We start from the raw sequence: 12,685 nt of genomic DNA on the forward strand, positions 1-12,685 counted from the left end.
GTATCTAAACCAAAAGAGAAACTCTGGTAATAGACTATCTTATTAAGGAAAATTGTTGCCTGTTTTCCTGAACTAAAGTAAAACAATAATGAAAATATAACTGGGTATAATCACTTCATCACTGTCTTTCTCAGGATGGTATGTTTGTAAAGCTAAGACATCGTAATTTTAAGAACAGCATGAGTAGGGTGAAGAATTCACACAAAAGATAGAATTCTAGGCTCTTTAATCACTGAATTTCAGGTTTTACAAATAGTCTTAGGACAGACAATTGGGGTGACGAAAGTTTTGTGGGGGCACTTCTTGTACATGATGAACAATTACATGCTCCATTTTTTCTGTACGTAACTATTGGCTAGGATAACAAACATTGTCACAGAAACAAATATTAAAGCTGCAGATCACTGCATTTGTATTTACAAAAAGCCATAAATAAACATGCACCTCCTTTATTAGGACAACTTAAATAGAGGTTTAAATATTAAGGCTGTGATGATCCTAAAACATGAAAATTTAAGTTAAGGCTTTATGTTTGCTCTGAAACCCACATTCCTAGGCAACTATGACCAAAGCCAAGGTTTTCTCCTGGGAAGAGTCCGTCTGGCGTGACAAGGCCATCTTATTAACCCATTATCAAGCCCAGTGCACTAAGTGGATGGGTAGGCTAATAGCAACAGTATCCATTTGATTTAACAAATCAATTTCTTCTTACATTTTATTTTGGGGACTTACCCACAGGAAGAACAGAGAATTTGGGGTAGACTTAGAGAACTCACAACTGTACTCATTCTTACTGGCCTGCAAGTTGGGCAACAACCAGGAATTCAGTCTGCTTGGCACAGAAAAACCCTCACTCCGCCATGATTTTGCCTCTACACAGAAAAAAGTCCTTGAATACCAAAACACTAGGTTTTCACCATCTTCACAGAGTACCGCACTGGAGATGGGTCTGTTGCGTAATTGTCAGTGTCACAGCAAGTTACTGGACCAAAGTGCTTCCTTGTTTTAGGGAAAAGTGAGCGGTGGATGGGAGGAAAGGGCCCCACGAAAGCATGGGCTGCATTCTGGCCCTGTCAAGCTTAGGGACACCACACACTGAGACTCGGCTGGGGCCACGGGTGTCCTTTCCAACACGAAGAGGGACAGTGAGACGGTGGGAAGCCTCCCAGGGCCTCACCTGACCCGCGGGAGAGCGAGGAGCATGTACTGTGAAACACGGCGGGTCTGTCATCTCCAGAATGCCGTCCGTCTGGTTTGCATGTTACTGGGCTGGCTGGCTGATGGCTGGTAGCTCCTGGGCAGCCTCAGGATGGGGACTGGCCATGGGGGAGACGAAGGCTATGCAAAGGGGGAGAAGGACCGAGAGTGAAGCTAACCAAGCTCATGTAATGAAAGCTCCCGTCAAACCCCAAAGCACTGGCTCTGGAGCACTTGTAGGTAGCCGGGAGGCAGGCGTGCCAGGAGGTGGAGGCCGGTTCCCCTTCCCCCACCTCTCCCCGAGCACCTCAGCAGTAACACGATTTTCCTGAGTTCCAGTAGTGGCTCTAGCACATGAACTACATCACAAGACACCCAGCCAGGGTCTGCTGCCAGCCCGGCTGCTGGCTGGCATGCAGAAAACCGCACATCTGGTCACCCAGAGGAAAACGTTTCAAAAGCAGAGCACCCCCCAGGGTACCCCGAGGATAAACCAAGAGCCGTGACTGCGCCACCGGTCCCTGTGGTTTGGCTGCCTTAATCTTGCGGGAGGGTGGCTCGGGGCACCGCTGCTCGTGCGAGGCGGTACCGCAGCAGCGGAGCTCCCGAGGACGGACCGTGCACCGCCCCAGCCGCGGGAGCAGCTCACGGGAGAAAGGACAGCGACCACACGACAATGTGCAAAGCGCAAGACGATGGCGGTTTTCCTTGGTGTGAGACGGGGCTGTGGCGGTGGCGGTCTCGGAACACAGAGCCCTGGCGCGGGCGTGGCGGCAGTTCCTGGCGCATTAGGAAGGCTCCAGGAGTTTGCACCCCAGTACCTCGCAAGCCTCGCTTCGGCTGAATGGCTGTGTGGGTTTTAAAATACAGGTCTGAAATACACTTACAAAAAACAAAGGACGAAAAGACAAGCTGTGAGAGCAAATGTAGGCAACGCAAACACTCATCTTGAACTCAACATCTTACGCTTTATAATACACTCACATGGACACAGTGTACAGAAGGCGGAGGGAGGGAGGAGCGCAGTCGCTACATTCCATAGTCAGCATCGTCGGCGGTGTCTCGTCCGCATGGCGGCGCCAGCGCCACACAGGGTGCTCAGAAGGTGGAGACCGTGCTCAGCTCTGCACACGTCTGGGTTTCCACGGAGCTGAACTGAGACTCCATCGTGTTCCAGGCCAAATCGGCCACGAGAAAGTCGTTGATGGCTGTCTGAGTCTCATTGCTGGTGAAGAACAAGCTCCCCAGGGCTTCAAAACCAGAACTCATGGTCTGTGTCTCTGCACTGTTCAGCTGAACCTTGCTCTCCGGAGCAGGGATGGGTCTGGCTACCGAGGCTCCTTCGGTCTGCGTCTCTGTGTCGGAGGAGTCGGTGCTCATGGAGAAGCTGGAGTGTTTCAGGAGGCTTCCCAGGGGCAGGGGAGGACCGCTGTCTAAGAAGAAGTTCAAGTCAGTCTGTGTCTGTGTGTCAAACATCTCCAGGCCTAGGAAGTTGGAGCTCGCCCTGCAGCCATAGGGCTGAGCAGAGGGGTCTGCGAGCAGGAAGTCGGTCTGGGTCTCTATGTCCAGTGACTCCAAGACTGGCTCAGGGTTCATGGTGCTCAGTCCACTCTCTTCAGTTTGCGTTTGGATATTTGAGGCTGAAAAGAACTCTTCGATATCAAAATCGATCCCAGGGTTCTGGGTTGGGCCGGAGGGAAGCTGGGCGTCAGGTCCAGGGTTTGAGTCAGACAAAAGACTGCGGTTATCCAGCGTCTGAGCAGGCAGGTTACTGGACCAGATGTTCTCCAAGTCACTCAGTAGATCGATGGTTTGGGTCTGGTTATCCGTCGTGCTCTGCGCGGGGAGCATCGCGCTCTGCGCGCTGAAGTCCAGCACGGCTTCAGCCCTCTCCATGCCCTGACTTAAAGTCTTGGGATCATTCTGAGGTAGCAAACTCTGAGTCACTGTCTCTGCTACTAAACTGCTGCTGATGTCGTTGTCTGTGGGCACACTGTAGGATGAGTGCACACTCCCAAAGATGCCTCCGCACAGGCCGGCGTGGTCCAGGGGTACCTGGGCAGGTGCGGGATTTTGCACGCCACTGGTTTGGGTTTCTCTGGAGATCCCGCCTGGCTGGAAACAGGCGTCTATGAAAGCTTCAGTCTGAGCAGCTATGGACGAAGTTACCTTAGAGCTGGGCAGGAGTGTTTGGGTGTGAACGCTAATGGGAAGGGACACTTGGGAATCAAAGGACAGATCGGTCTGAGAACAAGACGACACGGAGGAGTCGGGGCCAAGCCACCGAGCAGAAGGTGTCAGGCTTGGTGAGGCATAGGACAGGTCCGTCTGTACGTTGGTTGAAGAAATGCTGTTCTTGTGACATGTGTTCTCTAGTTCTTGTAAAGGATTTGATGGACTTTTACCCAAGTTCACTTGAACACCTGTACTAACCGGCTCACCAGGACTGACAATTTGAGAGAGAGGTAGGGTCTCCTTCAGAGAGCAAGCGTCTGAGTCCAGGCCAAGGATCAGGGTTCCCACGGACAAGGGCAGCAGGTGCACAGCCCCCGCCGCAGAGCCCTGATCCACGCCCAACACCACAGGCTGGCCCGAAGACTCCGCTGCAGGCACAAAGACCGGCATGGGAGACAACTGCATGACCGGAAGTTTAACCAGAGCCACTCTGGGCTTCGGTAGAAGCAACTTCTGATTTCTTGGAAGTGCTGAGATATTCTGCTTTCTGGCATTAGAACCACAAGAGTCCTCAAAAGAGGTGACCAGTTTTATTTCTGAAGTTCTGAGTTCTTGGGAATCTGGTTGAAGAGTTGGTTGGTTGTTTAATGATTCAATCGTCTTGTTGGATGATTTCTGGCTTTGCAGGTAGTTTTCCATTTTCCTTTTTTTACTAGGTGGATCCCTGAAAACAAAAAGGAAAACAATTTAAGAACCTCATTTCCCTAATGCTATTTCCCACCTCGAAGGTCAGCCGCCTGCTGGAGAAGAGGCGCCTCTCCCTGCAGCAGGGGGCCCCGCCACAGTGGGGGACGCCCAGGACATCCAACTTCCATCTCTAAGCACAAGGAAGCTGCAAAGATTCACACGTAACACGAACTGCGCCATTCCCACACCAGAACGCCACTGAAACAAATATCAATCTGACCTTTAAAACAAAGATTCATGATAAAATCCTTCTGAATCTAGTAGAAGATGCTGGAGGCGCTAATGGCAGATGCTCAAATAGAAGATGCTGGAAGCTGAGCTTTTCAAAGGGGAACAGCCCTCCGAGGGCTAGCAAAAGGAGGGAAAACAGCATCAGGACTCCAGAACCAAGGCTGGGCATGGAGGAACAGCCTGCAGTCCCAGGACTCCAGAGGCTGAGAAAGAGTCTCAGGAAAATAAAAAGTCAAACCCAGGCACGGCTCCTTTGCCAGTGCGGCTGCGTTTCCCGCAGCTCCCTTCTCCAGGGCCGCGCGCTTTCTCCACGCTTCCCCTTCCTCCCTGTGCTGTCGCTGCTGGCTCTCCAGGCCGAGTCCTGGGAGCGCTCCCCAGTGCTGGGCTGCGTGGCCTGTCTTGCCCTTTACCTGTGCTCAGCAGGGATCTCGTGGCCGGTTCGGTAGATGTGAGACTGCAGTGCGGTCCTGCTGGCGTAGGGACAGCCGCATGTGCACTGGAAGGTCTTGCCGCAGTCCTCTGCGTGTCTCTTCAGGTCCCACTCAGTGCCGTACGAGTTGCTGCACTTGCTGCACTTATGCTTCTTCTCGGCATGCATCTTCATAAAGTGCTGCGGAGAATGGGATGCAGAGGAATAAGGATGAGACAGCACCCACTCCTCCCCCCACAACCCCTGCTCGGGGAAGAACACAGCAGCCCGTGTCAAAAGAACTGGGAAGCAGGCAGACTGCAAATTACACGCTTCTTTTTGTGCCAGTAATAGGGCTTGAACTCAGGACCCAGGGGCTCTTCCTTAGCTTTTTGCTCAAGGCTAGCACTCTGACACTTGAGCCATAGCTTCCCTTTGGGGTTTTTGGTGGTTTAGTGTGAGAAGAGTCTCATGGACTTTCCTGCCTGGTCTGGCTTTGCTCTGAGATCGATCCTCAGATCTCAGCCTCCAGAGCAGCTTGCATTAGCCACCAGTGCCTAGCTTACATGCCTCGTCCCACGACTCACTGTTTTGGCTTCATGCAAAAAGTCAGAGCAGATGTCTTGGAACTGACCCATGGCACCCAACATTTATATAACAAAGAGCAACAGGGCAGAAACTGATGTCTGTGTATTGCGCTTCTTAGGATAGTCTTGGCAGACCTCAGGAAACATTTCAGACAACAGACTTTCCAGTCCTAAACTTTTTCCCTAGAGGTTGGGACCCTTCCTTTTAAGAGAGCTGCTGCCCCAACTCTTCTCTCCTCAGATCCTCCTACCCAGAGCACAGTGCCTCCCGGGAGCAGAGGCGGAGTCACGGGGAGAGCTGCAAGCACAGGCCTCTTGCTCTGCTGATGGACTTTCCTTCCGCCTTAAGCCCGTGACTACACGTGAGCTCGTGCCACGCCCTCCGTCGTGCCACGCCACGCTCATGTGGGCACCGCCTGAACACACAGGCTTCTGCCATCCTCTGACCAGAATATTAAGAAAGGTAAAATACCTGTTTAACGAGAGAAAACTGAGAAAACGGCCGGTCGGGACCTCTAGGACATCCTTCAATTGGACAACAGTAGAATTTTGGTACGGTTTTCAAATCTTTTCTTATTGTTGGATTTACTATGCCATCCTGTAATTGGAAAATCGTGCACTTATTTTCAAAACCAATGGAGCAGGTTGGTAGAGATAAAATGATAACTGGAATAGGTACACAGGTTATTTGTTAGGGGATGAAAATGTTCTAACAGCATTACAGTTGTACATATTTGTAAATTTAAAATGTTTTCTTTTAAAACCTTACTCTTCTCCAATCTTTTAGAACTTAACCTTTTAAACTTAAAAATCAAGAGCCTACAAATTGCAGCTGGCTGCAGTAAGTAGAATCTCTCAGTCACTGCCTTAAGATCTGGAACGTTCTCTGGCTTTCTCGGTTGGATCCCCCAGGGCCTCCAGCACTGGAGGTAACTTACTGCTCTACCAACCACTTCAGCCACATTCAAGTCCTTTTTCTAAAAAATAAAGAAAAAACGTTTTTTCTTTTGCTTCTGAGATAAGGTCCTGCCCACATAGTCAAGGCTGGCCTTGAACTTGAGACTGTCCTGCCCCGGCCTCCAGAGCAGCTGGGACCACAGGGACCTGCCGGCCATGCCTGGCTTCAGGAACATTGTAAGTGACAACATTTGCAAGAGTGAACACAAGATGTGGAGGGCTGGTGGAGCTCAGTGGCTGCAAAAATCAGGAAATGCAAGAAGATGAAGAAAAGTATACACACAAAAGAAGGAAAGGGAGGATACACTTGAAAACTAGAGAGACAGTTCAAGCTCGTTAGTGTCTAGCCCTTCACAGAGAGCAAACCAGCTTGCTTCATCATCTTATTCCACACTGAGAACCAGTGAGTAGTTTTGCACAAGCTGGTATACAGAGAAACTTGGAACTTTCCCTTTTATTTTCTGCCTAATCGCTGAAAGCATACCTCTGGGCCACACTCGATAAAAACTCCTCTAAGCATGTATTGAAACTGGTGGTTCTGTCCCCCTGGTTGCTTTCTAACGTGAGGGCTGGGCCTCTGGACGCCCTCTCCCCTTCTCTGGGTCATCTGGCTCTCCTGTCACACCTTCAGAGCGCCCACTGCTCCACAGGGCGCGCTTGCAGGCCAGGCTGGGCCGAGCCGTCCTTCTAGGACGTGCCTTGAAAACCCACGTAAAGCCCGACGCAGCAAATACTCTCCAGCTGACAATCTGATTCCGGGCTCCTCCTCCTCATCCTTCAGAAGGGAACCTTTGGGTGGGGTGTCTTATGACAACATTAGGAAAAAATAAGAACTGTACAGCAGCTCATAGGAAGGGAAGAAAAAATGATTCTAGCCTGGAAGACATATGAACAAGGGAAGAAATCAGAATTATGCAAGTAGCTATAACTAAAACAACGAAAATTTCCATTGAGTGTAAGAAAGAGTAGCTTCAGGGTAGAAAGGGGGGGCCACAGTTGGCTGATGGAGGCCCTCAAGTCCTAAGGAGCTTCTCAGCTACCTGGTGCCCCACACCCCTGATACTTGGAGAATGAATGTCATGTGTGGACAATGATGTGGAGCTGAGAACCTCCCGGCAGTGACGAGGCTGAGCACAGAGTCGCCCCCTCACCCAGCTATGGCTGCACCTGCCACTCCGCGAAGAAAATAGACCTGCTTTCCACCAAGACAGCAGACGCTTGGGACTGCTGGCACTGTAGTTAGAAAGGCAGAAAGGTAGAAAACATTTCTGAGGGAGGCTTCCTCAACTGTTAAAAAAAGGCTGTGCGCCAGTGACTGAGGCAGACATCTCTGGAAAGCCTATCTTTTGGTGTTCAACATCTTCAATTGAGAAGAGATTCTCAAGCATTCCAGGCTGAAGAAAGAATGACTACACTGGAAACGATGACTCTGTACAGGTTCTAGACAAGGCACATCACGGATGCTCTGAGATGCACATTCCTGGTGATGATCTGACTGCCCAAGTCTGTACTTAATTAAGTCAAACACATTCCTCATCTTCAGTTTATTCTATGGTCTGTATTGGTCTTTGGTGGATTCCTGCACTTTCCATGGTTTAAAAATGAAGTCCAAACAAGCCAGGTGCCAGTGGTTCAAGTCTGTAATCCTAGCTATTCAGAAGGCTAAGATCTGGAGGATTGTGGTTTAAATCCAGCCCAGGCAGAAAAATCTGTGAGACTCCATCTCCAATTAACTAGGAAGAACTTGGGCTGGAGATGCATACCAAGTGGTAGAATGTCTGCCCACTATGTCTGCAGTTCAAATCCAGGTACTGGCAATGGACAAAACCAAAAGCCCTAACACAAAACAAACCTATTATTTACTATTAAACTAATCCTGCAGAGTAGGTATGTCTTGTTTAACAGAGTCATTATAGTCTTGAGAGATAGAGAGCATCTAAGAGCAACACAAGAGAATACCAAAGAATAATCTAAATTGCTAATGACTGTGGGCAGCTTTCTTTTGTGCTCAGAAGTGTATTGCCTTACCTGTCTTAACAGATGGGACAATACTGAAGATGGGCAAGGCTGCTGTAGAGCAGCCAGAGGGAATTGAGGGCTGAGATTCTCTACAAATATATGGTCCATCCACCCAGGTTAAGATAATCATTAAAATGTAGTATGAAAGAGAAGTAGACGGAAAACTAATCCCAGAGGTGTCCTGCATGCTGGAAGAAAACAGACTCTAGCCTGGTGCAGAGGAACAGTCTCACTGGCAGGGCCTTCTCCTTGCACACCCAACACACTTCCGTCATTGCACCTTGGGCCCGGCTGGGAGTAAAAGCCATCAATCACCCTTCCTTCCGAGCAGCACATTCCTCCCACTACAGCCCACATCCTCAGTTTCTGCTGCTGGGGGTGGGGTGGGGTGGGGTTAGGTTCTCATCAGGAAGGTTCCAGAAGGTTCACCTGCAGGTCAGATGGAATGTTGCTCAGAACTCCATCAGGGCAATCAAGTCAGACCGTGGAAAGCTACCTCTCCACAGCACTGCTCCCGTGACCTGTGGCCTGTGACCGGCTTTCTGAACACCTGCCCAGGTCACTGCTGGCAGCTGACTCCCAAGGGGCGGAAGGGAGCTTCCGATCCTCACCACGGAGGAACTGTGACAGACTCCTTTGGACAAGTCCCTGCCCTGGTGGTTACGTAACCCCATGGCGGGATGCTGTCACTTTGCCTTCCGGAGCCGGAGGGACAACCAACTGGTCACTGCCGGCCCGGGGCGATGCACGCGGGCCGGGCCTGGGCTCCTCCTCGTCCACCCCGCCGGTGGCACCACCGGTTCCTCCCCCGCAGAGTGCGACGACGAGCGCCGCGCCTAGGTGCGGCCGGGACGCCGCTGGGCGCCGGGGTCCGGGACCGTGGGGGGGGGGGGAGGCCCGCTCCCTCCGGCCCTTCTCCGGGGCGTCCGCAGGCGCCCCCAGCCCGGCCCCGGTCCTCCCTCCTCTCCCAGCCTGGCTCCTTCACCCTCCCGGTGGTCGTGGCCCCCACGCCCCACTCCCCATGCCCGGCCAGCTCCCCGCCTGGTCCCCAGCTCCCTGCCCGACCCCGGGTCCCGGGTCCCCGCTCCTCGCCCGGCCCCGGCCCCCGCTCCCCGGCCCCCGCTCCCCGGCCCCGGCCCCCGCTCCCCGGCCGACCCCGGCCCCCGCTCCCCGGCCGACCCCGGCCCCCGCTCCCCGGCCCCGGCCCCCGCTCCCCGGCCGACCCCGGCCCCCGCTCCCCGGCCGACCCCGGCCCCCGCTCCCCGGCCGGCCCCCAGCTCCCCGGCCGACCCCGGCCCCCACCTCCCCGGCCCCCGCTCCCCTGCCCCGGCCCCCGCTCCCCGGCCGGCCCCGGCCCCCAGCTCCCCGGCCCCGGCCCCCAGCTCCCCCGCTCCCCGGCCCCCAGCTCCCCGGCCCCGGCCCCCAGCTCCCCGGCCCCGGCCCCCGCTCCCCGGCCCCCGCTCCCCGGCCCCGGCCCCCAGCTCCCCGGCCCCGGCCCCCAGCTCCCCGGCCCCCGTTCCCCGGCCCCGGCCGACCCCGGCCCCCAGCTCCCCGGCCCTGGCCCCCGCTCCCCGGCCCCGGCCCCCAGCTCCCCGGCCCCGGCCCCCAGCTCCCCGGCCCCGGCCCCCAGCTCCCCGGCCCCGGCCCCCAGCTCCCCGGCCCCGGCCCCCAGCTCCCCGGCCCTGGCCCCCGCTCCCCGGCCCCGGCCCCCGCTCCCCGGCCCCGGCCCCCAGCTCCCCCGCTCCCCGGTCCCGGCCCCCAGCTCCCCCGCTCCCCGGCCCCCAGCTCCCCGGCCCGGCCCCCAGCTCCCCGGCCCCGGCCCCCAGCTCCCCGGCCCCGGCCCCCAGCTCCCCGGCCGACCCCGGCCCCCGCTCCCCGGCCCCGGCCCCGAGCTCCCCGGCCCCGGCCCCCAGCTCCCCGGCCCCGGCCCCCAGCTCCCCGGCCCCGGCCCCCAGCTCCCCGGCCCCGGCCCCCAGCTCCCCGGCCCCGGCCCCCAGCTCCCCGGCCCCGGCCCCCAGCTCCCCGGCCCCGGCCCCCAGCTCCCCGGCCCCGGCCCCCAGCTCCCCGGCCGACCCCGGCCCCCGCTCCCCGGCCCCGGCCCCCGCTCCCCGGCCCCGGCCCCCAGCTCCCCGGCCCCGGCCCCCAGCTCCCCGGCCCCGGCCCCCAGCTCCCCGGCCCCGGCCCCCAGCTCCCCGGCCCCGGCCTCCGCTCCCCGGCCACGGCCCCCAGCTCCCCCGCTCCCCGGCCTCCGCTCCCCGCGCCGCCCTCACCTGCAGGCGGTGGCTCTTGACCAGGTGCATGTTGAGCGCGGGGCTGTTGGGCAGGATCTTGCCGCAGCCGCGCACGGTGCACAGGATGTTGGTGCGCACGGCTCGGGACAGCTCGCTGACCGACGGCTGGATCAGCTCCCGGGCCGCGGGCTGCGGCGGCTGCCTCGCCGGCGTGGGTCGCGGGCGGCGGCCTCTCAGGCGCGGCCTCGGCGGCCCCCACGGGCCCGAGGCGGCGGCGGCTCCCCTCGCGGCCGCCGGGACAACCGGGGTCCCCGCCGCCGGAGCCGCGGACCCCGCCGCCGCCGCCTCCGAGGCCGCCATGGTGGCCCGCACGGCTGCCGAGCCCCGGTTCCGCAGGCCCCGCCCCCCGCAGCCACTTCCGGCAGGGGCGGGGCCTCCGGGCTCATTAGCATCCGGCGGCGCTGGGGCCCGCGGCGCCCCCTGCCGGCCGCCAGGCGCAGACAGGAGGAGCCCGCTAGGCCCGGGGCTGGAAAGGCCGGGCCGACTCTCCTGAAGCCGGGCTCGCTGCGGGTGGGTGGGAGGGAAAGCACGCCTAGGGCGGGCGCTTCGATCCTTCGTGGAGGGCCCGTGTGCACGGGGCTCTAGGGACGCAACGGCTCGTTTTGTCCTCAAAACTGGGGGTGGGGGGCGGGCAGGGCAGTGCGGTCTGCCTCCCCTCACTGTGCAAAAAAGGGACTTAGGCGTGGGGGATGGAGCCCCCGGGTGTAAGTCACAGGGCAGATGAGGAGAGGGTCAGGAATGGACGGGGTCAGTCCTTTAGGCCACACTGCACGTGCCTCCACTTTAACTGCCGCAGTGCCATTTCTGCCTTGGAGACAGCATGGCTCAGGGCAGCCTGGAGCCCAGGCAGGTGGTGTAAACGGGTCTAAGGCCCTTAGAGGTAGGGAGACGAGACGGAGGGGGGAGGGCTGCGGCGAAATCAGAAAGGCGCCTCCGGAGTAGTCGCTGGCTAATGCTGTCTGCTTTGTAAGAACAGGATGAAAATCCGCTTGGATGCCGCCGTGTGTCTATCTGTATTCCCAAGCCGGTGTTTTCTTCTCTGTGTCAGACACTGACAAAGCTCCGTGTGAAGTGTTTAGTCTTCTAGCAATTCCTCCTCAGATTTAATGCGTTCTCCGGCTCTATTTCTGTGTCCACATGTGTCACCCACATTTTCTAATTTTTAAAATTAGTTTTCTTTTTATAACCCTAAATCCTCTCTGGAACAAGACAGAAAATAGATCTTTACATGTTGTTATAAAAGGACATACGATTTAGTGAAGATCGCTGAAGGATTTTCATCAAAAGTAACTTATGTTCCTGGGCTGGGTGCAGCACGTTCTCAGCTGCGTGGGAAGTGGAGGCATGAGAGCCAAGATTTGAGACCAGCCTCCCTTGCCCCCCCAAAATAGTGAGGACCTGGATCAAAAAATGAATTGAGGGGGCTGGGAGTGTGGCCGAGCATGATGCCTCGCATGCGTGAAGCCCTGGGTTCGATTCTTCAGCACCACATATACAGAAAAAGCTGGAAGTGGCGCTGTGGCTCAAGTGGCAGAGTGCTAGCCTTGAGCACAAAGAAGCCAGGGACAGTGCTCAGGCCCTGAGTTCAAGGCCCAGGACTGGCAAAAAAAAAAAAAGAAAAAAAAAGAATTGAGTTTGGTGGTTCACACTTGTAACCCCTAGTACGTGGGAGACAGAAGTGGCATGACTATAGTCAAACTCCAGCGTCACCAAAGAGGAAAACCAGGTCAAGGGTGTGCCACATTTTCATTATCTTTATTCACAAACCAGAATAATGTGATGGCAAATCTGTTACATGCATGATAAAATAGATTATGGAAAGTAACACTCAGGATGACACAATTATTTTATAGATACGGTTAGATATGTAGCCTCCTGTAATAGTTTACTGGACCCAGTTCTGCCCTTCGAATGGGCCAGTTTTATGACTCTCCTAGAAGTTTGGAGTTGGGTAGTTTTTCCTAAGATCCAAGGCTTCGCTGCAAATCCCTGGGCATCAGCCGCTGGAAGCAGACCTCCCGGGACAGAGGAGAGGGCCAGGGCTGGCGGCATGCCGGCGCTTCGGGGTGGGG

At 56.2% G+C, this 12,685-nt stretch overlaps 1 protein-coding gene across 1 annotated transcript; it reads right to left on the minus strand.

The window, feature by feature from the left end:
* Positions 1 to 209: 209 nt before the first annotated feature.
* Positions 210 to 10,913, minus strand: Atmin (ATM interactor). Its single transcript, XM_048355056.1, has 4 exons — positions 10,593 to 10,913; positions 5,819 to 5,944; positions 4,761 to 4,960; positions 210 to 4,096 (listed from the first exon to the last, which is right to left on the minus strand). Exons 1-4 carry the CDS (start codon positions 10,911 to 10,913, stop codon positions 2,296 to 2,298), a joined length of 2,448 nt encoding a protein of 815 aa, XP_048211013.1. The 3' UTR covers positions 210 to 2,295.
* Positions 10,914 to 12,685: the final 1,772 nt, after the last annotated feature.

The sequence above is a fragment of the Perognathus longimembris genome, chromosome 10 (assembly GCF_023159225.1).
Source record: "Perognathus longimembris pacificus isolate PPM17 chromosome 10, ASM2315922v1, whole genome shotgun sequence".
NCBI lineage: Eukaryota > Metazoa > Chordata > Mammalia > Rodentia > Heteromyidae > Perognathus > Perognathus longimembris.